Here is a 24,184-nt window from a genome sequence, read left to right as displayed (position 1 = left end):
ATTGTGTAACCCCAGGTGTTGGGGGCTTCATAAAACTCGCTTACTTATGTGTATCCGCTGGAATGGCATATACTGACGCTCCATTTTAAACCTGGAATTTGGTTCGCTGTTTTTCACTGTAAATGAGATTACAGCTCCTGTTTTGGCTCAGCAAGAACGTCATCTGAACATAAGTCACTTTCGTAAGCAGTTGTGACTCTTCGCTTGGTGTTGCACAGTTTCGCAAAATGGTTCTTTCCACATTTGTTGCAGTGTGTTTCCTACGCCCGACATGCGCCGTGGAATCTTCCACGGCACCCTTACAAGTATCATCGGAGTTGTGTTAGCTGGTAGAGCCTTACTAATGGTTCTGATAACGTGAACAGCGACCGGTGTTTTATTTGGGATAAGACTTTTGAAAGCCTTGATCTGTTTAAATATGTCCTATACATCATACATACCATTGCGAAATTTTCTAAGATAGAGTGCTCGTGCTTCAGAAGGTTTGTGCGCACATTCTTGTTAGCCCTGCCGAAATTACTGTTTCGGAGGATTACTTCTTACTGACCTTCGACAAGTGATTTGCAGATTTCGCCTCGAGGTCTGCGTGAAAAGAGCCACAAGGTTCTTCGGTTTCTTGATTTCTACATCGCAGCAGGTATCTTAAACACACATCGACTTCTACTTGGGCGAAATAAAGTTATGCCCGCGACCGGATGCATTCCTAAAGGCTTTTTCAGGTTCCGGGACTGTATTCCTTTTCAGGTCCAAACGACCGATGGCTGTAACGATAATTATGAAGCCTTTGTTCGGCTCCTGGACTGATTTTAGTTGCCTCATCGAATTCAACCACATTGTAGACAATGATCATTTCCGATCCGCCGATAGACGGAACGCTTTTTTCTGCTAGTCTGTTCTCTTCGCTTGTCCCGCTGCAGTCAAATATGGGTCAAAAGCTTGCTCCATATCTTCCGATTTGCACGCAAAACAGCCGAGAAGCGCAATTGTTCGCTGGCGCTTAATCGGCATGCTACTCTTTATTGTGTGTTCGTGAAGAGTGTTCGCGAAGACAGGTCACTCGCTCGCATTCATGTCTCGCTTATGCGCAGCGCGTCTCCGGCACAGTCACTGTTATTTTCTAGCGTCATTTCAGGCTGTGAATGCAACCGTGCGCTGCTTCCACCATACCAAAGGAGTCAATGCGGCGTGAAAGAAACGAGCTTGTGTTACACTGACGCTATATTGTTTATTATCCACTAGGAGAAAGAATACATTATGTTGCCGTAGTGTATGCAGCTGCTGCTGATGATGGTAGTAAAATACCTATTGTATAAGTATTCACAGACCTCTTTTTCAGAATAGCTGCAATCTGCAATTGAGCTGATGATATTGGCTTGCTAAATTACTAGTAGTTGTTTCGAGGCCCTTCCATTGCTCTTGAATAGTAGTTTAATCTTGTATACGTTAATTTCCACTCACCTTTCGGCTTTAGTTGTCCTGATCATTGACAACGCTCTAATAGTGCATGCATGCTTTGCAAATTGTCATTATAGGTGCCAGAAAGACTCAAACTTCTTTATTTCATGTCGTCATCATCATCATCATCATCAGCCATCTGAGAGACCGCGTTTATTGAGGAATATGTAAGAGGCCTTCGCCCACTGCAGGGCGAATGCTACTTACATATTCCTCGATAAACGCGATAGTGTGCTGGCGGCATCCACTTGAACCCTTCCAACTTAATTTCATCCATCCACCTCTCTGTGTCCCCCTGCTAACATTTCCCTGCCTTGGAATTCAGTTTGTTACCCTAAGCGACCATTGGTTATCCGTTCATTGCACTACATGTCCTGACGATGCCCATTTCGTCTTCTTGATTTCTGCTAGAATATAAGTAACTTGAGTTATTTCTCTGACCCACTATACACGCTGTCAGTGCTGTGCGATGTCAGTGCACGTTAAAGAACCCCAGGTGGTCGAAATTTCCGGAGTCCTCCACTACGGCGTCTCTCATAGCCTGAGTTGCTTTGGGACGTTAAACCCCACAAACCAACCAACCACTATACACGCTTCCTATTTTTTAGCGTTACCGCTACCATTAAGGTAAGATACAAATGTTGCATACTTTCCTCTTAAGCGATACCGGTAAGCTGCTAGTCATAATCTGCGAGTACTTGCCAAATGCGCTCCAACCCAATCCTATTCACCTTGTTATTTTCCTTTTAAGGTCCGGATCTGCGGTTACTACCTGTCCTAAGTCGACATATTCACCAACTTCTTCCAGTGCTTCACTACCTAACGTAAACTGCCGGTCTTTCCCGAGGCTGTTGAACCTTGTCTTAGTCTTCTGCACATTAATTTTCAAGCCTGCTTTTCTGTTTTTACAGTCTAAGTCATTATTAATTATTTGTAGTTCATTCCCGGAGTTACTCAGCGAGGCAACGTCATCAGAGGATCGCTAATTACTGATGTATTCTCCATCTACCCTTATCGATTCCAAGTCTCTGATTACTTCCTCTAATCAAGTTGTGAATGTTACGGGGTAGATAATCTTTCTGTGCCAAACACCTTTCTGTGTGGGGATTTTTTTCAGTTGCATTATTGGTTGGTTGGTTGGTTCATAGGAAGGGAAAGGCGCAGTATCTGTCACACTTGCTCTGTGGACACCTGAACCGCGCCGTAAGGGAAGGGATGAAGGTGGGAGTGAAAGTGGATAGAGAGAAAGGGGGCCGTAGTGGAGGGCTACGGAGTAATTTCGACCACCTGGGGATCTTTAACGTGCGCTGACATCGCACAGCACACGACGCCTCTTCGTTCAGTTGCATTATGCATTATGCAGAACATAATAGCTGTGCAGCCACTGTAGATATCTTCCAGTACTTTGACATACATCTCGTCTACTCTCTGATTTGGCAATTCCTCTATGGCTGCCGAAGTTTCTACTGAGTCGAATGCTTTTTCGTAATGAATAATCGCAATGTAAAAGGGCTGCTTATATTCCGAGCATTTTTCTATCACTTGTTTGACAGTGTGAATATTGTCAATATTGTAGTATCCTTTCCGACAAATTGCTCAATCTTTTGCTTCACTAAAGTCTAAGAGTGTCTTGATTCTGTTAGTAAACATGTTATACAGTAAACACGTTATATGAAAGAGATATTAAGCTGGTTGGCTTATACGGTTTCAAATCCGTAGCGTCCGCTATTGAATTAAGGTAATGTTTGCGTTGTTCTATGGTTCGGGTACCATCGATGACACAGGACATTGCGTATACAGGGTAGCTGCTTTTTCTAGCACGATATCCTTCCCTTCCTTCGACAAATCTGCAGTTACCTCATCCTCTACCGCTTCTTTTCCCTTTATAATTGTTTCCAAAACTTCCTTACCCCGTCCTTTGTTGCTGGCGGCACGTCTGACTGCTCGTCATCACTTCCAAACTCATTACTGTCCTGACTACTTTGGCTACTGTTCAGATGAGTACAAACTCCGCGCCTACTTCGGCTATCTTGTCTATATTCGTGATGAAATTGCCCGCCTTGTCCCTTAGTGCTTGCGTTTGATTTTTCCTTATGCCCAATATCTTGTTCCCCGTTTTAAGGCTTCCTCTGTTCTATACTGCATGCTCAATTTCCTCAATGTTATACATTCTTATATCCGCCACTTTATGCTTAGTTATTGGCTTTGATATCTCTAACAGCTTTATCTGGTCCATTGGATTGGAAGCTTTCTTATTTTGGCGTTTCTTAATAAAATATTTCGTCTCCTTAGACAGCATAGAAGTCTGCTCCTAAACTATCCTATCGCCTACGTCTAAGCTCGCTCAGTAATGATATCTCTGAAATTATTGTTCGTTGCTTCTAGGCTAATGTGGTCATCCTCGGTTAGAGCTTAATATCTATTCTGTAGCGAGATCCTGAACTTTCTGCTCCCCCGTCGCCACTAATTCGTTGACTGCCTTCTTTCTTACTAATCTGTTTAGTTCCCTTTTCAGGTTGAGAATAATTAAAAACCATACCATCCTGTGGTCCCTCATCGGACTTTCCCGATTACTTATACATCCTGCATAATGGTGGGGTTAGAACACAGTATTAAGTCAGTTTATATTTTTCGTCTCACCATTAGCAATTTTTTATGTCCACTTCCGGGTCCTCCATTTGCTGAACGAGGTATTCATGATTCTTAATTTATTGCGCTCTTCAAACTGAACTAGTAACTCCCCCTGCTCTTTCCAGAAGCAATGCCATATTCCCCCACTCCCTAATTTCCGTCCTGCTTTTCCCTGCCTTGGCATTGAAGTCGCCCATTAGTGCAGTATACTACGTGTTTCCATTCCGCGTTGCCGATTCTGCATCTTTGTAGAAGCTCCAAACGGTTTGGTCATCATGAATACATGTAGGTGCGTACGCCTGTACAACCATCAGTTTATAGTGCTTGTTAATCTTAATTACGATGCCTGCATCGTAAGAATGTGAAATAATTACACTGAAAGAAAAATGATTTTATTCATATGGAGATGGTATCGTGATTCCTGCATGATTGGCGAGTCAGAGAAGATGCTTCTATGCCATCAAAGCACATTCATTTGACTTTGTTAAGAAACTGATTGTGTGTATCGCGGTAAATTAAAAAATAAAGGTTGTAATTGTCTTTTTACGGAATGGCCTGGAAAGTGCACAAGAGGTTGCTGAGTAGATCCATTAACACTGTCGAATAACTGATGTAATGCGTAGCTTAAGTGTATCCCGAACATTTAGAGCGAAAACACTCATACACTCAGTAACGCCGATTACGAATCTTGTCCTACAGTTGTTTGTGCCGCCGTTCTTTTTGGTGAGGTTACAATCACGTGGCCTCGCACAGATAATTCAAACTGAGTCCGGTATAGCGGCTGTAACGCGCGAGTCTCCCCGACGAGCCTTTCAATCTTACCAACTAAAAGAGTGACGTAGCCTGTTAGTCACCAGGATCACCACAAGTGATTTATCAATAAAAAATCATTGAAGTGGCCTCGAGCCGATGGGGTTTAAACTGTGTCGTTTAAACCCGTTTACTGCGGTTCAGTAGCATAGTGTCATAGGCACTAAACCACCTGGTGATTACTTTGCCTCTTCATAACCATTCATAAGGAGGCTTAATATATGCCGCTTCAAGCAGCGATTCCCAGATGGCCCCACACATATGTGGCCTCCACGGTGAAGCGCGTCGTTGCAGCTGAGGTAATCATAAAGGACATGGTTAAACCTGCACCAATAGACGCAGCGGCTACCAGATGTCGCCAAAAGTCCAGCTGATGCTTTGGTTCACTGTACAAAAATGTTACTGGGAAATAATATTGAATCTGCCAAACATCGGATCGTTCTCCTGCTCGTTGTTTCCTTAAGACATTTCCATCTCCAGAATTTTAACGACACTATCCGGCTGGTCAGATGAAACTATTGTGTATTACATTTGTCGTCCGAAGCCTCGCTGGAATACTTAGGCCGTATGAAGAAGAGAAGAGAAAGGCGTATGCGCGTGTTCAACCATCCGCTTGGTGTGAATTTACAGTTTTGAAAACGTCGCAAAAAGCGGAAGGTACTGTGTAAAATCCTAAGCTTGTGCGCTACATAAGCCATTGTTCCAAAAGGTGACGCACTCAGAAAGCGACACATGCCACTTCGTTCCGCAACACTTGGTCTAAGTAGTAGGGTACACATATCCCCCTCTCATTTAAGCTGTGGTCTGAATGCTGTGTGACACAGGGCGGGAATGCAGCAGTTGAATCGCATGTCTTTGTGTTTTTGATAGGGCCCTAATCGAACTCCAGCTGGACATGAACGTGGATCCGTGCAAAGATTTCACTGCCCACGTCTGCAGTCGTTGGGAGCCCCGCAAAGAATTCGCTGACATGTCTCGCTCTGTGCTTACGGACATGGTGATGTCGTGGCTGGCGAGGGTACCCGACACACTAGCAGAGGGACTCGCCCGGCTTCCCGCCGGAAGAAAAGCTTCTGCCATGTTCAACAGCTGCATGACGCAGACGGGCTCACAAGTAGGCGTCTTGAAGAATTTCATGAGCGAGCATGGCCTCAGCTGGCCAGAGGATCCGCCAGAAAATGCTACAGGAAGTACTCCAGTGGAAGTTCTCTTCGACCTCGCCTTCAACTGGAACGTCAACCTTTGGTTTTCGCTGAACTTACTCCCATCCGCGGCGGATGACGGCCAGAAGCGACGTCTATTCTTCTCTGCGAACAATCTTATGCTGGAGTGGAGAACCATCTTTAGACAAGTACCAAGGCAGTTTTTCGACAGAGTCTACAGCGCCATCTTCAAGCATTTTGCTAAGGACCAACACATATCGCTGCCGCCGGAAAGAATTAAGGAAGCTTACAGTATGCTCCTGCAGATTTTTGACGTGTTCATTTCGTCGAGCAAGGGCAACGTGAGAGTGCCTGCCGTAATGCCATTGGGAGAATTGGGCAAAGTCCTGCATCTCACGAACGCGGCCTACTTAAAATATGTAATCGACGGAATGCTCAAGATTGAGCCGCCTTTCACGATGGAAGATTTATTGCTCACAAGTGACCTGGACCTGCTCGATGCGACCTTGCAAATTTTCGGCAAGTTCAATGATAGCAGCGTGCGTCGTAATTTGGCGTGGCTGTTCCTGGAGGCGTACGCAGCCGTCGCCAACCCCGACGCTGTCCTGCTCATTTTGCATGGAAGTCAGCGCCGAGCCAATCAAGTGCGAACCTTGTTCTGCGCCAGCCAGGTTGAGGCGAGCTACAAAGTACTGGTGGCCGCTATGGCGGCGGTGACTTACTTCACTGATGAGGAGCGTCGGATCATTGACGCCAAGCTGGCTAACATCGTACAGGTAAGGGCAGAAACTTGAACAATTCTTAAATCCTTGATTTTAAACTGTAGCAGAGAAGGGTGGATGACGGGTATAAAAGACGTAAGCGCTATTAGCGTCTTTATGCAACATTTGACAATAGGAAAGAACGCCGATACCATCGGAGGTGGATGACTGTTGTCTTTATCTACAAAGCGAGATATATGTCGCAGCAGGGAAGACCACTTCGTTTGTATCTCTGATGTCTCTCTGAGAAACTTTGGGCGAATGTCCAATAGCCATTTGATTAATTGTGGCAATAATATAGACTGAAACATACTGTACAACTCAATGCTGGGCAGTGCGCAGGCTTTTGTTGGCATCATTTTTTTCTAATTTGCGAGGTGGGGACACGCTGCGCCCAACAGACATGCTCGTACGGTTTGATTTATGCGAGGCTTTTTATGAACGTGTAATGACATTTTATTTAATTTGAAAACCTACAAGAGTATCTTGGATGACAGGTTCACAAAAATAATGATTAAATTAGTAGCAATGTTCATTAAAAAAAACGATGCAGCAAGGGAATGGACAGGTGGTAGCCACTAAAAGATCACGTGATACCCTCGAAGTCGCGGATTAGGTGTCCAGAGTTTTAAGTGTTCAATGTGCAAGGAGGTAATGCACAGAGCGAAACAATCAGTACATAGAGTACTGTGTGCACATTTGGCTGCAGAAAACAATATACGAAAGAGAAGTGCGGACAACATGACTTGCTTTAAATTGTATATAAGTGTGGGGCTCAATATGACATAATCAAGTTTTATTTTAAAAACAATTCTGAATGCGTGGGGGCAAGGGCTGTATAGGATCGATATATGTGCTTCTGAGATAGGTTTAGCCGTGCATTTTCAAGAGGCAGTGGTAAATAAAACAATGCATTGACTGCGACGTCATCTGCTACTCATATACTAAATCGCTGAAACATGCATGTGCATAAAATTCCTTCACTATGATGTCATCATAGCTTTGGTCGGCATGCAAAGTTGAAACCCAGAGCCAGAGGAAATGTAAACACCTGAAGAGGTCTCAAGGGCACCAGCTCGAGGAAACGTTTTTCTTCTTGGAAATAAAGTGCTTGTGCTTAGGCATTGAGTTCTAGTTGTTCGATGTCAGGCTACCAACCACCGCCTTTACTACCACCGTCTTTACTACCACCGCCTAAAACGCCGGTGCAATTGATGCGTTCAACGGAATGCTGGTTGTGCTCGATGCAACGCTCGGTCGCACGCAGCCAAACATTTCACTCCACACTCGTATACCGTAGCCACAATTGGTAGGCGCAAAGAAAGCCTCAGGAGACGGCGTGCTAAAGCAACGAATGAAGAGCTCGCTGCACGTCTCGAGAAAACAAAGACGAGGGCTCTGGCCGGTTTAATCGTTGAGCCTGTAGATGGGGAAGGTGGCCGGCGCGCAGATTTTGCACAAAGAGTGGGCGAGCCCTAGTCTGCCACGCGAGTTTCACCACCGCTTCACGAACAACCTCTTTGAAAGTGCGTGTTCTGTGCGCGAATGGCTGTGGCAAAAAATGATGTAACACCGGTGAGTGAACTTATGCATCCCATTCTCCCTTTTGCCGCAAGTATAATCATGTAGCAGTTGCTTTTGCAGTTCAACCAGGGTTAAACAGAGCTAAGCCACAGCCAACATTTTCTGGCGGCTTAGACTCTAGGCTGTAACCAGTGGAAACGAATGTACGGCTGCATATTTATTTTGATTCACCCAGTAAGAAAAGTTGGCAAGCGTGAAAATGTCGCAGAACAGCGTGCCTTTTTTTTTCAGATTCATTTGTGATGGCTCCGCTGTGCCTTATTTGAATATTTCTAAATTTTGGGACAGGGGTTTATAAATATATTCTTCTCAGAAAGCAGCAGCCTCCCACGCTTTTGAGCGTTGGTCGCCTCGATCCTCGCCCTTTATTGGCGGATACAATCCTTGGCCTATCAACTGCTTTGAAAGCACACAAGGCTCTGTTTTGTTAGCTAATATCAGTCTTCTGCAGTGACATATTGTGACTAAATGTTCCTTTCTTCTTCTCGTCTTTTTTCTCATCTGTTTTCTCCTCTCAGGGTAGCTTTTTTGATAACCGCCCACGCCTTTTCTATCTACTTGTAGGTAAACTTTCTAGAGGTCATATGCAACACATGCGTGCTCTTTAAAACCGAATAGCCCCGTGAGAACTATCATTCTTGCTTGTTATCAGAACGTTTGTGCTCACATAAGACGCACAGTGCCGATATATGGCGCATGGACTAACTCGACCGTCTTTTTTGGATTCACCCAAGCTCAGAGAAGGCGCGTGACGGCATAGAGTACGTAGACCTTAAGTATTATAGAATGGTTAAGCCACGCTTCTATGTCGTAAGGTAGGCACATTGTTTAGCACAGTGCAGTACGTTCAAGTGACACTGTTTTCGAACACTGCCGAGTTATTGACCCTTTCCGTATGTTGCCCATTGCTATTAACGATGGCTATAATAGCCAAAGAAGCGGCTTGCAAATGTTTTTATTCAGGCGCCAGACTTATATTGAGCAACTTCGGTTGTCGATCCAGTCCACATTGCATCAAATGTTTACTGGCGTAAGATGCTTGTCGATTGATTACAGTGCCGACATATGCTGGCATTCCTAACCTCGTATTTATCTCACTTTCTCTAAAGCAGTGAATTCCGATATGTTTTTTTTTTTTTGCGCAGAGTAAACATTTTGGCTAACCAACGCTTAAAACAATGCATAGTCTTTATTCATAAGCTTATTGTAACATGACGTGAACAGAGCACGTTAAACGCGACATGGCACGCAAAGCTCCTTCCAGCTCACTGGTCTGTGATCCAAAACGCTTGTTACTTTTGTGCTTGCCAGTGAGCGATATTTTTATGCGGATCCGGCCAGATAGCGTCTTCAAACGCGGAGTTTAACATCGAGAAATAACATAATTTTAGCACTGTTTCTGGGCACTTCAAACGCATAGTTTGCCGCAATATGGTTGTCCACATTGTCCATGGATGTAGTGTCACAACCACCAATTTCATATGCTTAAGCATTAATGAATGTAATGACAATGTATGTGCTGTAGATGTTAGTAAAAACGGAAGAGAGGATTGTGGGCTTAAAGAGTGGCCGGTGATCCAATATATACATATATGAAAACTTGCTTGGCCTTGAAATTAGCAACTGCTATATTACAAATTTGAGAATCCCATTGGAAATTATGAGTTAAGAAATCAACCGAATAAAAAAAAAAACAGATTAAAAAATAAAATTCCGGGCGTGATGACACTCGTCGACATATTTCAAAAGGAATTCCCCTAACAATTATTGTATTTAGGCTGTCGTGATCCCGCGTAGCACTTGGAAAAAATGTTCTTGACGAATCTATCGTTTACGTTTTGTTCGGATGAAGTTGGAAGCCTTGTGGGTCGTCGAGAGGGAGTCATCCTCTTCGCGTGTGGTTCCAGGCATCTCTCATATATAATCTTCACAGCGCGAACACTGCTAGACGGCACGTTAGCATCTCTGTCGTCTCGTGCACGTAGTAAGAGCATACAGGTGAGCTTCATGCTTCCACAGACTGCCTTCGAGAAGGCATCTGCCGTACCATGGCTGGACAATGCGACTCAAGGTGTCGCGGCCAAGAAGATCCGTGCCGTGCGCAGCGTGCTGTGGCCGGATAAGAAGTTTCTCACTGCTGAGGGTCTTGAGGAGGCGTACACCAAGTTTCCCGAGAGTGCCCCCTCCTTTGCCCATTTCTGGATTGAGACTCGGCGCAGTCTGCGCGGCCTCATCGGCTCCGACGCCGGCTTGCAGCAGCTGCGGATCGGAGAAAGTATGGCCCAGCCGTACGCTCAATACGTTCACGTACTGAACCAGCTCTCTCTGTCATTGGGAGCTCTGGCCCCGCCGTTATATTACAAGGAGGGCACAAAGGCCATGTTATACGGCGGTCTGGGTTATCTTTACGCAAAGGAGCTTGTCGGCGCTGTGGACAGCGAAGGTGTCAAGGTAAGCGGGATCTGTGTACGGGGAACGCAATTCACAGTTTCGTTGTCCTGACTCGTCTCGTTGTACAGTCTGCGACATTTTACTCTCGATTACATTGCATGAATTTTAATATGCAGTGACTTCTGAATTCCCGTGTAAGAGTGAGCCGTTGCGACCAGTTCACGGCGAACGTATTTAAACGGATCCGCTTCCAAAGCCTTTGCAATGTTCTTGTAGCCGGCCCAGAATGACGCTCTGGGACGGACACCTGAATGACGTGGGACGCTATTGAATTAAATGTGGCCATAGTTCTGTTATTCCCAAGTTAGCCTTGACTACGTTTCATATCTTAGCTGGCTCATTCCGAAGTATAAGCTGATAGTCAGCGCACGGACCATGCTTGATTCTTTTAGGAGGTATTTTCGTTGCTATTAGCTACTGTGTTATACAAATCATTAATTGTAATTTGTTCATCTTGTTGAATGCAAAACAATTATTGGTAAGGTTAAGCTCCACCTTCAAGTAAATGACATGACTGCGTTAGCTGCTCCTGTCTGCTGCTTCACTTGCCGGTTTTACTTCAATTAAATACCTGTTTCTACTCGAATAGTTGCGGACCCCTAACTTTTGCCACTGTAATCTCACACCTAATCATTAGCGTGCCTTCCTACGATACTACACTATGCGGAAGACCGCCCATTATGTGACAAGCTCCGCTTCACGAATCCGTATATGAACATGCCTGCTTGGTTTAGGATTAGCGTACCTGGCGCTGGATCCAACGCCCCTGGTGAGTTCGATTGCTTTCTCACCCACCACAATAGCAGGTCGCGTGGTATTACGAAGTCGCACAAGCACCTGACCTATCAGCGGGTGGTCTGCAAACGACCGTCACCCTTGCTTGGGATTTCTCGCTAACGGCGATAACGTCGATGGTGGGTTTTCTGCAAAAGGGTTATTTAGCCCTGCAGCGTTTAAACAGGGATTGCGTGTGAAAACATTCCGATGAGGGAGTGCTGCTCACTGGTGTCGATGACTGGATCGCTTAGAGGCACCGACATCAATCCTAATGTTGATAGGTGTACACAAGAACAATAAATCATGCAGTAAACGGCATTCAATCGGAAAACACATTTCTACCACGCGTCGCAGCTAATTTGGGCCACGGGTTAAAAATTACATTTTTGAGATTGGCCACGGAACCAGTTGCAAACAGCTGCCTTCCATACTACGCATCACAGGCAATATGTGTTTCAGAAACAGTTAATTTGGATAATCGATATAGTTTACTTAATACTGACGATAGATAATATGTACAATTTAAAAATTGAAGAGCCTGCTCATAAACCCTTATGACATTTCTTGTCGGGAAAGAAAGTGGGACGCGTATCTTCTCCGAGTTCCAAAGAAAGCCCACGAATTAAAGAAAAATCAACGCAACAGGGGCATGCGCGCACGACGATAGTGCTACTTTCAAATCATGGCTTGAGTTCAGGAAATCAGCTGGCCCGTGTGCAGCGGCAAGCCGATATATCTGCGGTGCTTTCTTCGCTCACGTGAGCCCGTCGGTGCATGTGGACGGTGCAAGCGGGCAAGCAGCAGCGTGCGCAACGAGCCGGCTGAGCGGGCTGCAGCCATCGCTAATTTATCAGCCTCGCGCTTTAACTAGGTCACTGAGTCACGACCGAAGGTGATTTTGGCTCACCCAATGCAAGCTTGGGAGCAGCACAATCGCGGCGCGCGAATGCGCTTGACACGTGATTGTTTTTGCATTTCGCGGGCTTCCTTTCTTGTTCAGAAAAAAAGACACATGCGCGGCTTCCTTTACCGAAAATAAAACAGATGGACGTTTTTGAATGTGCTCTACCTGTTGCAAATCACATTTACTGTTTAAATTCAATAACAAGTAAATTAGAAAAATAACTTAAATAATTATTCCCGAAACAAAGATGCCTGTGTTGCGCAGAGCAGCTGGTAAAGGTATTTCTTGGCTTATCTCAAGTATTTAACTTTTGAATCCTTGACTCAAGTTATGGGGAAAACATGGGATTAGAGTCTGACAGCATTCCTTGAGCATGCACAGTCCGAGTTGGAAGCGAAGTTCCATAAGAAAGGCCCGGAAGTATGCCATAAAAGGAAGTTAGTGGCTTACTGCATTAAATGCAGTGCTAAGGTTTGAGTCCCTGTCAGGACTGCTCTTTCGGCATCTGCAGTTCCTTTGTCTGCCGATTTTCTTTCGCCTTTCTGCGGACTGGGTTGCAAGAACGAAGCACATATTTTGGCGTGGGTTGCAAAAACACTCACGTTTTTGGGGGAGTGTACTGAATGTTATATTCGTTGAAGAATAATTTTATACTATAATAGCATTAGAAACTATTTCCAGAAAAAATCTCTGCCTTGGCGTCGCACGTCGTTTAGGACACGTGTGATATCTTGAGAGCGAACTGCGACTGTAGTGGCGCAGAACTTTGATTGGTTAGAGAGGTCAAAATTTCAAGTGGCGTCACGCACACGTCAATGCGTCAGTACTCGGCCACGGCACTCGACCTTATGTCAACCCCTTGACCAATGAGGGAATTTTGTAGGTAGGTAGGTGGATGCTCTGCCAGTTTGCATGGCTGAGGGCTGATTGATTAGCAGTTTATGTGACAGTACAGGAGCACGCGACATCGTCGAGTTGCCAGGTCCCCTAGAAGGGAGTTCCAAGATTATGATGTCATCCACAGGGTCGCCCCATCAGCCAAGCAGCATTATAAGTTGTATGTAAAGAAAGAAACTAATTACAGGGGTTACCTCTGCTAAGCGCATCCAGTGCGAAAGCACAAAATGTTTAGTCATAATTTAGCTGAGTGGGACTGTTGTCCTGAAGACGATGCTAACCTTACACTTGAGAATTTCTTCCAAGGCGCTCAGTAAACCGGTTAGGCATATTTTCTGTGATTACGTTACGTAACCTTAAAGCTGTTTTTACCAAGCTGTGTATAAGTATAATATGTAAATTCTGAAGAGACTGCTTGATTTCTTTGTAAATGTATATATTGCACTCAAGAAAATTGCATGAACTCCTTAAAAAACTAAATTTCTGAGTTTAGGGGAGAGGCAAAAAGACAGGAAAAGTTTATTTCTATCACTCAAGCTGCCTTTTGACCACCACCAATCGTTAGCCTATGCTCACAATGTTCGTTGTTGAATTGAGGACTGTTTTTATCATCTTTTCTGAACCACTAAACTGTTGCGTACTGATAAAATGAAGATCAATCCAGCTTTCCTGCACAGGTGGACCCGTTGGGCAACATTGTCTCATCATGGTTGAGCGAAGCCGTGAAGAGCACCTTCAAAGACCGCGTGCTAGGCTGTCTGCCTGGTGGCAATCCCAACCTCTTCCCAGAAGTGCCTGCCATTGAGGTCGCTTTCGCCGCCTTCAAAAATGAGCTCCAAGACGACGATCTCCAGCTATCCTTAGTAAGTGACTTGAAATATGCGGCTAACATGGCCGTGGGATAATATGTGCACGAAAATTACATAGGTTGAAGTTTGCTGCTTCTAGGAATGCGTTTGTGGCTTGCGTAATATACGACTCAATGTAACATCATCATCATCATCATCATCATCATCATCATCCTGATTATACCAACTGCAGGGCGAAGGCCTCTCCCATATTTCTCCCTTTAACCCGGTTCTGTGCTAGCGGCATCCACTTGACCCCTGCGAACTTCTTAATCTCATCCGCCCACCTAACTTTCTGCCGCCCCCTGCTACGCTTTCCTTCCCTTGGAATCCAGTTTGTTACCCTCAGCGACCATCGGTTATCCTCTCTTCGCACTACATGTCCTGCCCATGTCCATTTCTTCTTCTTAATTTCCACTAGAATGTCGGTAACCTTAGTTATTTCTCTGACCCACTCTGCACGCTTCCTGTCTCTTAATGTTACCCCTACCATTTTTCGTTCCATGGCCCTCTGGGTTGTCCTCAACTTAAGCAGAACTCTCTTGGTTAGCCTCCACGTTTCAGCCCCATAGGTGAGTACAGGTAAGATGCAACTGTTGTATACTTTCCTCTTTAGCGATACCGGTAAGCTGCTAGTCATAATCTGTGAGCGCTTGCCAAATGCGCTCCATCCCAATCTTATTCTTCTTGTTATTTCTTTTTCATGGTCCGGATCTGCGGTTACTACCTGTCCTAAGTAGATATATTCGCCTACTACTTCCAGTACTTCGCTACCTAATGTAAACTGCTGTTCCTTTCCGAGGCTGTTGAACATTACCTTAGTCTTCTGCATATTGATTTTCAAACCTACATTTCTACTTTTCCTGTCTAGGTCATCAATCATTATTTGCAGTTCATCCCCCGAGTTGCTTAGCAAGGCAATGTCATCAGCAAATCGCAGATTACTGAGGTATTCTCCATCTACCCTTACCCCTAACTGCTCCCATTCCAAGTCTCTGAATACTTCCTCTAAACAAGCTATGAATAGTACTGGGAAGATTGTGTCTCCTTGCCGAACACCTTTCTTTATGGGAATTTTGTTACTTTCTTTATGCAGAACTATGGTTGCTGTGCAGCCACTATATATATCTTCCAGCACTTTCACGTACGGCTCGTCTACCCCCTGATTTCGCAACGCCTGCATCACCGCCGAGGTTTCAACTGAGTCAAATGCTTTTTCGTAATCAATGAATGCTATGTATAAGGGCTGCTTATATTCTGAGCATTTTTCTATCACCTGATTGATGGTATGGATATGATCGATAGTAGAGTACCGTTTCCGAAACCCTGCTTGATCCTTTGCTTGATTGCAGTCTAAGGTTGTCCTGATTCTATTAGCGATTACCTTAGTAAATACCTTATACGTAAAAGACAGTAAGCTGATTGGTCTGTAATTTTTAAGGTCCTTAGAGTCCCCTTTCTTATGAATGAGGATAATGTTTGCATTCTTCCATGGTTCCGGTACCGTCGATGACACCAGGCACTGCGTATACAGGGTGGCCAGTTTTTCTAGCACGATATCCCCCCCGTCCTTCAGCAAATCTGTAGTTATCTGATCCTCTCCAGCTGATTTCCCCATTTTCATAGTTTCTAGTGCTTTCTTGACCTCGTCCTTTGTCACTGGTGTAACGTCTGACTGTTTTTCCCTACCTCCAATCTCATTACGGTCCTGACTACTTTGGCTACTGTAGAGATCTGTATAGAACTCCTCGGCTACTTTGACTATCTTGTCCATATTAGTGATGACGTTGCCCGCCTTGTCCCTTATCACATACATCTGATTTTTGCCTATGCCCAATTTCTTCTTTACCGCTTTAAGGCTTCACCCGTTTTTTACAGCATGCTCGATTTTATCCATGTTATACTTCCTTATATTGTCCACCTTGCGCTTATTGATTAGCTTTGATATCTCGGCCAATGCTATTTGCTCTGTTGGATTGGAAGCTTTCATACTTTGGCGTTTCTTAGCCAAATCTTTCGTCTCCTCAGACAGCTTGCCTGTATCCTCTCTAACTATCCTACCGCCTACTTCTACCGCGCACTCAGTAATGATATCTCTGAAATTATTGTTCCTTGCCTCTAGGGTAATGTCACCATCCTCAGTTAGAGCTGAATACCTATTTTGTAGCGAGATCCTGAACTCTTCTGCCCTCCCCCTCACCGCTAATTCGTTGATGGGTTTCTTTCTTACTAATCTGTTGCGTTCCTTCTTCAGATTTAGGCTAATTCGCGACCTCACCATCCTGTGGTCACTGCATCGCACTTTCCCGATTACCTCTACATCCTGCACAATGGCGGAGGTTGAACACATTATGAAGTCGATTTCATTTTTAGTCTCTCCGTTAGGACTTTTCGATGTCCATTTCCGGTTCTTCCGTTTGCTGAAGAAGGTATTCATGATTCGTAAGTTATTGCGCTCTGCAAACTCAACTAGTAACTCCCCCCTGCTATTCCTAGAACCAATGCCATAGTCACCTACTGCCTTGTCTCCTGCCTGTTTTTTCCCTACCTTGGCATTGAAGTCGCCCATTAGTACAGTATACTGCATTTTTACTTTTCGCATTGCCGATTCTACATCTTCATAGAAGCTTTCAACTGCCTGGACATCATAACTACATGTAGGTGCATAGGCCTGTACCACCTTCAGTTTATACCGCTTATTAAGCCTAATTACTATGCCTGCAACCCTTTCATTAATACTATAGAATTCATCTATATTACCCGCTATATACTTATTGACAAGGAAACCTACTCCTAGTTGTCGCCTCTCTGGTAAACCTCGATAACACAGTACATGCCCATCCTTCAGTGCAGTATATGCCTCATTCGGCCTCCTAACCTCACTAAGCCCTATGAGATCCCATTTCATGCCCTCTAGTTCCTCTAACAGCACTGCTAAACTAGCTTCACTAGCTAGGGTTCTAGCATTAAACGTTGCCAGGGTCAGTTTCCAATGGCGGCCTGTCCAGCGGAGCCAGGCTTTCTTAGCACCCCCCTGCTGCGTCACAGGTCTGACCGCCGCAGTGGTCAGTTGTTCCGCAGCCGCTGGTGACTGAGGTCCGGGGTTTTATGGAGCTTATCATAGGAGGTTGTGGTCAATTACTGCACCAGGGTGGCCAACTCCTGTTCTGGTGAGGGAGTGCGTTGCCGGAGGTGTTCACCGGCATCAGGTCGCACCCCAAACCTGTTTATGCAATTCCATCGACACGCGGATTTTTCTGTTCTTTTCCTTTTTTTTTTCATCCGGTGGAGAATTGCGCGGCACCGGGATTTGAGCCCCGGTCCTCTTGCATGCGAGGCAGATGTTCTACCACTACGCCACCGCTGCACTCTTGTTCACAACTTGTTCACAAGTACTGCAGATGAGAAATTTTAGTTTCAGCCATCATATGGAGCCATCACGGAGCCATTAAAGACTAAACGGCCATGAAGTTTTATGAGTCAGTATATTACTCTCGTACCAAATACATTTCTAACATTTTAAATGCCTTTGGTGATTTTCTGATGACATTGCCTTGCTAAGTAACTCGGGGGATGAACTGCAAATAATGATTGATGACCTTGACAGAGAAAGTAGAAAGTAGGTAGCGAAGCACTGGAAGTAGTAGGCGAATATGTCTACTTAAAACAGGTATTACCCGCCGATCTGGACCATGAAAATGAAATAACAAGAATAAGATTGGGATGCAGCGCATTTGGCAAGCACTCGCAGATTATGACTAGCAGCTTACCGGTATCGCTCAAGAGAAAAGTATACACCAGTTGCATTTTACCTGCACTCACCTATGGGGCTGGAACGTAGAGGCTAACCAAGAGGGTTCTACTTAACTTGAGGACAACGCAGAGGGCTATGGAACGAAAAATGGTAGGGGTAAAATTAAGAGATAGGAAGCGTACAGATTGGGTCAGAGAAATAACTCGTTACTGATATTCTAGTGGAAATCAAGAAGAAATGGGCATGGGCAGGACATGTAGTGCAAAGAGAGGATAACCAATGGTCGCTTAGGGTAACGAACTGCATTCCAAGGGAAGGAAAGCGTAGCAGAGGGCGGCAGAAAGGTGGGCGGATGAGGTTAAGAAGTTCGCAGGGGTCAAGTGGATGCAGCTAGCACAGAACCTGGTTAAGTGGAGAAATGCGGGAGAGGCCTTCGCACTGCAGTGGGTATATTCAGGCTGCTGCTGCTGCTGCTGCTGCTGCTGCTGCTGCTGCTGCTGCTGCTGCTGCTGCTGCTGCTGCTGCTGCTGCTGCTGCTGCTGCTGCTGCTGCTGCTGCTGCTGCTGCTGCTGCTGCTGCTGCTGCTGCTGCTGCTGCTGCTGCTGCTGCTGCTGCTGCTGCTGCTGCTGCTGCTGCTGCTGCTGCTGCTGCTGCTGCTGCTGCTGCTGCTGCTGCTGCTGCTGCTGCTGCTGCTGCTGCTGCTGCTGCTGCTGCTGCTGCTGCTGCTGCTGCTGCTGCTGCTGCTGCTGCTGCTGCTGCTGCTGCTGCTGCTGCTGCTGCTGCTGCTGCTGCTGCTGCTGCTGCTGCTGCTGCTGCTGCTGCTGCTGCTGCTGCTGCTGCTGCTGCTGCTGCTGCTGCTGCTGCTGCTGCTGCTGCTGCTGCTGCTGCTGCTGCTGCTGCTGCTGCTGCTGCTGCTGCTGCTGCTGCTGCTGCTGCTGCTGCTGCTGCTGCTGCTGCTGCTGCTGCTGCTGCTGCTGCTGCTGCTGCTGCTGCTGCTGCTGCTGCTGCTGCTGCTGCTGCTGCTGCTGCTGCTGCTGCTGCTGCTGCTGCTGCTGCTGCTGCTGCTGCTGCTGCTGCTGCTGCTGCTGCTGCTGCTGCTGCTGCTGCTGCTGCTGCTGCTGCTGCTGCTGCTGCTGCTGCTGCTGCTGCTGCTGCTGCTGCTGCTGCTGCTGCTGCTGCTGCTGCTGCTGCTGCTGCTGCTGCTGCTGCTGCTGCTGCTGCTGCTGCTGCTGCTGCTGCTGCTGCTGCTGCTGCTGCTGCTGCTGCTGCTGCTGCTGCTGCTGCTGCTGCTGCTGCTGCTGCTGCTGCTGCTGCTGCTGCTGCTGCTGCTGCTGCTGCTGCTGCTGCTGCTGCTGCTGCTGCTGCTGCTGCTGCTGCTGCTGCTGCTGCTGCTGCTGCTGCTGCTGCTGCTGCTGCTGCTGCTGCTGCTGCTGCTGCTGCTGCTGCTGCTGCTGCTGCTGCTGCTGCTGCTGCTGCTGCTGCTGCTGCTGCTGCTGCTGCTGCTGCTGCTGCTGCTGCTGCTGCTGCTGCTGCTGCTGCTGCTGCTGCTGCTGCTGCTGCTGCTGCTGCTGCTGCTGCTGCTGCTGCTGCTGCTGCTGCTGCTGCTGCTGCTGCTGCTGCTGCTGCTGCTGCTGCTGCTGCTGCTGCTGCTGCTGCTGCTGCTGCTGCTGCTGCTGCTGCTGCTGCTGCTGCTGCTGCTGCTGCTGCTGCTGCTGCTGCTGCTGCTGCTGCTGCTGCTGCTGCTGCTGCTGCTGCTGCTGCTGCTGCTGCTGCTGCTGCTGCTGCTGCTGCTGCTGCTGCTGCTGCTGCTGCTGCTGCTGCTGCTGCTGCTGCTGCTGCTGCTGCTGCTGCTGCTGCTGCTGCTGCTGCTGCTGCTGCTGCTGCTGCTGCTGCTGCTGCTGCTGCTGCTGCTGCTGCTGCTGCTGCTGCTGCTGCTGCTGCTGCTGCTGCTGCTGCTGCTGCTGCTGCTGCTGCTGCTGCTGCTGCTGCTGCTGCTGCTGCTGCTGCTGCTGCTGCTGCTGCTGCTGCTGCTGCTGCTGCTGCTGCTGCTGCTGCTGCTGCTGCTGCTGCTGCTGCTGCTGCTGCTGCTGCTGCTGCTGCTGCTGCTGCTGCTGCTGCTGCTGCTGCTGCTGCTGCTGCTGCTGCTGCTGCTGCTGCTGCTGCTGCTGCTGATGATGATGATGATGATGATGATGATGATGATGATGATGATGATGAAATGTTTTTCCGTTGAAAGATGGTATGACGGCTCGATTTCACGGCTGAGACGAAATGGAGTCGTGAGACAAAATTTCGCGGCTTCTAGACTTTTGTCCAAGGTTGTACGCACCGCAAGAAAAGGCTGAGTGGTGCTATTCTCAGCACCGAACCTTTGGCAAGAGAAGTAATGTATTTTATATTGATAGAAATAAGCGCGTAATACTGACCAAAGTTAGGATATTGAATTTTCTTTTTCGGACATCCCTTTGTATATTGCGACGAGCAAGGAGAATCCTGGTTGTAAATTTTCTAGAGACAAACAAAAAGAATTGCGGTGGCCAAAACATGAATTGGAGCACCCTTGAGCGGCGTAAAATCAGCTACACTCAAAACCTAAATCATTACTTAGTTCTTGGCTGGACGAAAGAGTGGCATCTCTTCATCATTTCTACTCCCCGAAAGGCTCCCATGCGTTTGCAATGTCGTGTTAAAGGCTCGATTGCTTAAGCGCATATCTCGCGTAACGTTCAAAAGTCTGGCCCACTTCGCCGACATATTTATGAACTGATGGCTAGGTGATTGCATGTACGTTGAACGGAACCTTGCGAAAGCTTTAATTGCAGATGTCTTAGTAAAGAATGTGGGGTCGTAAAGTTATCTAGGGGAGCTAGATGACAGGGGTTGTCGTCGTTGCACAATTCTCAACGCTTCGCCATGCTCTCGAATGCCCCATTTGATCTGCGATATTTTTACAAGGTGACACGTTTTGGGGATTTTTACATCGCATAGTCTGTGCCCTGTTTCAGACATCACGTGGAAGGTGCAGCAGATGGGCAACACAGTCTGGATTGCAAAATTGTGCTGATTGGTCAGTGATTCTTATCGTGTCTTGCGGAAAAATTTCTATACATGGCCCATTTTGGGACCTTAACCTCTTTCCCAAGCATTTCACTCTAAAAGAGCCGTTCAGCAGACCGGGAAAAATGTTGTACCCATTGCAAACAGGTGGTTACCCGGCAGAACCAGGAAACGAATGAGAAGGTGGAGAGGTCAGCCGGTGGTTAAGAGACACTGGCCTGCTACTACACACTGGGGAAGGGGGAATATCATGTTCGAGAGGTAGGGTGAGAATGATGGATGGGTGATGTCATATTCTTATGAGGTTTCACTTGTGGTCGGAGGTAATGAGGACTCCATGCACACATGAAACGAAGTAGTGAAACGCAACATGCCTCAAATGTCTTGGACAAACACCACTTATCATTGTAGAAACGCATCCACAATGTTCAAAACGAACCTGCTACCTCCCAAATATGAAGCAGATGCTCTAGAAAGCCATCGCTTGGGCAATAGGTTGCAATTGCAACGGGATACGAAAGAAAGCGAATAAAGACGCAAGACTAGAGAAAGCACGCACACAGCCGCCGGAATAGAACTGGTTTATTCTTGACTCAACCACATACTTAAAACCACCTTCCTGTCCAGGTGCACGTGCACAAAACCAAATGAGGTCACAATTAAAGTACCCGACGAGGCACGGCGCTCTTTCTTGATGATCACGACGGATGGATCACTTATGCAAGTCATATTTTTGATCTTAAACGGCTTCAGAAGCTCGCGTTCGTGTCTAGTCTTTTTCTAGCGAATTATTCAGGTCCGGTAAAACAATTGTGAACGGCTTCTCCATTTTTGCACATGAAATACCATGTTGCTTCCATTACCTTGTCGACAGGAGTTGCCGTGCTTTCTAAGCCTTTCGTTCAAGCACTGCTAGTTTTTCCTATGTAAGCTTTTAGCAGTGAGTGGGGATAAATACACTGTCTAGTCTTGGGTCTTTTTTTCGCTGAGCTATTGCTAATAAACACAAACCAGCTTGCCCAGCAATTCCCTGTTCTGAGCAGGTAAATGAGAACTCAATCAAAAATTGTTTAAAGCTATCAGTTTCTTTCACAAGCGCATGTACAGACGCGACGCCAAGATCATATGAACGAACGATGGGTGAGGACAGCCCTAAGCTATGGCGTGTGTCAATGATCTGCATAAGCGCCCACCGCTCTTGCAATGAATCTTTCCTGTCCAGTAGTTGATCCTGTTAGCGGGTTCTACCTCGGTATGGAAAGTATTATTTCGACCGTTGTGGTTATACAAAAGGCGCATGTTCTGTACGATATCAGTGCATGTTGAAGGGCCCCCGGAAGCCGTAATTTAACTCTCGGCATGGAGAATTTAATATCATTGCGACTGTGAGAAACTTTTTTTTTTCTTGGAGTGCCTGTCTTAGAAACTCCTTCTAATGATCCACTTGTCACGTTTGTTGTCATATTCGATACTGTACCCTAACTTTCGGCAAGATGACCGCAACACTTTAAGAGAACGCATGCGATCGGGGTTACGTTCACATTTAAGCACTTTTGGCACACAGAAGAGGTACAAAACTGATTGGCGCAGTGTATCCACTGAGCTGGGCCATATGACATGACTGCTGTTTTGACGACTTTAATTAGAGTGGATATTTTTTGTATACTTGATGGTTTGGAAGAGCAACTGGATGTAATTCTAATGAAATCCGTGACGGTGGGAAACAGTACATAAAATCCTATTTGTAGTGCACACATTTTCAAAACTTTTAACCTGCGGTCATGTAACGTCAGCAACAAAGCATACAGTTTTATTGTGCGGTTTCAGTTTTGGGTCCTATCGATACCTAATTTGTCACCATCCTTATATGCGACCTACCATTCAAGTACCGAAATCGAGCTGCCGCGTAGAGCTACCCGCGAGGACGGGTTGTGGCGGCAGCTATTCTTGTAGCATTGCCGAAACGGTGGATATTGCTCACATGGGGCCTCTAAGAAGATTATTGGTTATATTTCGCCGTGACTACAATGTGCCGAATGTGGGTCTGTGCGCATTGTTTCCTTATTCGAGCACGAAGAAACGGAGCAACTTAGCAGGCAAAAGACTGCGAGAGGTGAAACAGCAATAATAGGTAGTAAATATGGACATGCATCTGTTACAAACCTTTTCACGCAGCCTTAATGCAGGATATCAATGACACCATGCACGCTTTCTTTGATGTAGGAGCTGACAGAGGAGAAAGTGTTCTTCATCACCGCCTGCCTCCTCAGCTGCTCGAAGACGCCAGACGACAACTTGTATGGCGGCGACTGCAACAAGGCGGTGGCAAATTTCGCGCCATTCGCAGAAGCGTTCAAGTGCCACCCGGGATCAAACTTGAACCCGATAACGAAGTGCACGTTTTTCGACTAACCTCTTAGGATCCCGCACCATCCACCGATCTACATAATGTTTTGTTTTTCCCGCCTCGTTCAACTTGCTGTCTTATTCAAGATCTACTGTGTTGTTGGTTAGGTGAATTGCATTTGTTAATTGAGTTTCATATAATTTAGGGCTGGTGTGCCACTACAATCTTGCGGAAATCATGGTGCATTGACATATCTGCATGAACTGCTATTTCGCACGTGATTTTAAGCTGATACTTTCGTTCTTGCTAAAAAAAAGTTTCTTTAGTTTGGTGATGTACATTTAACGTTGGTATTTGTTCACACGTGCTTTATGGGATAAGGTCGTTATTGATTGTCTTGGTCTGTGCCTGTATTCTGTAATACTTTCTAGATAGCTGCTTTTTTGTATTGAAATGTGATGTTACCTCTATGTTTCCGCAGCCTGCAGCTGAAGCGCTTCTTTTGAAGTGTTTAGCGACTTTGCGATGTGCCTAAAGGCAAAGACGCGTTGGTGTTTCTGGTGGACTGCGTTTGTAGTGATATCGCATCTTGTTGAAAACAATTTACGATGAGGAGTCTTAGATGCTCCACAAAATTACTGTAAATGCTGCTTGAAAATGCCGCAATTCTTCGCAGTGTCCTCTGTTGGATGATTCGCGCAGCCAGTTTGGACTGCTGGGTGTGGGTTCTAACTTGTGATCGTGA

General features: G+C 46.3%; 1 protein-coding gene across 1 annotated transcript in view; it reads left to right on the top strand.

Moving 5' to 3' along the window:
- LOC146177197 (endothelin-converting enzyme 1-like) overlaps nt 1–23,663 on the top strand; it is a 33,583-nt gene extending 9,920 nt beyond the window's left edge. The window contains exons 4-7 of the mRNA XM_084581487.1: nt 5,767–6,835; nt 10,424–10,855; nt 14,111–14,296; nt 23,316–23,663. Of these exons, the coding sequence (XP_084437613.1) occupies nt 5,767–6,835; nt 10,424–10,855; nt 14,111–14,296; nt 23,316–23,504 (1,876 nt within the window). The 3' untranslated portion in view covers nt 23,505–23,663. The remainder of the gene's footprint in view (nt 1–5,766; nt 6,836–10,423; nt 10,856–14,110; nt 14,297–23,315) is intronic.
- Nucleotides 23,664–24,184: the final 521 nt, after the last annotated feature.

Source organism: Amblyomma maculatum, chromosome 10 (assembly GCF_055883805.1).
Source record: "Amblyomma maculatum isolate TAMU_Amacu chromosome 10, ASM5588380v1, whole genome shotgun sequence".
NCBI classification, from domain to species: domain Eukaryota; kingdom Metazoa; phylum Arthropoda; class Arachnida; order Ixodida; family Ixodidae; genus Amblyomma; species Amblyomma maculatum.
The sequence above is the reverse complement of the archived record's forward strand: the minus strand, read 5'-3'. Positions and strand labels throughout refer to the sequence as shown.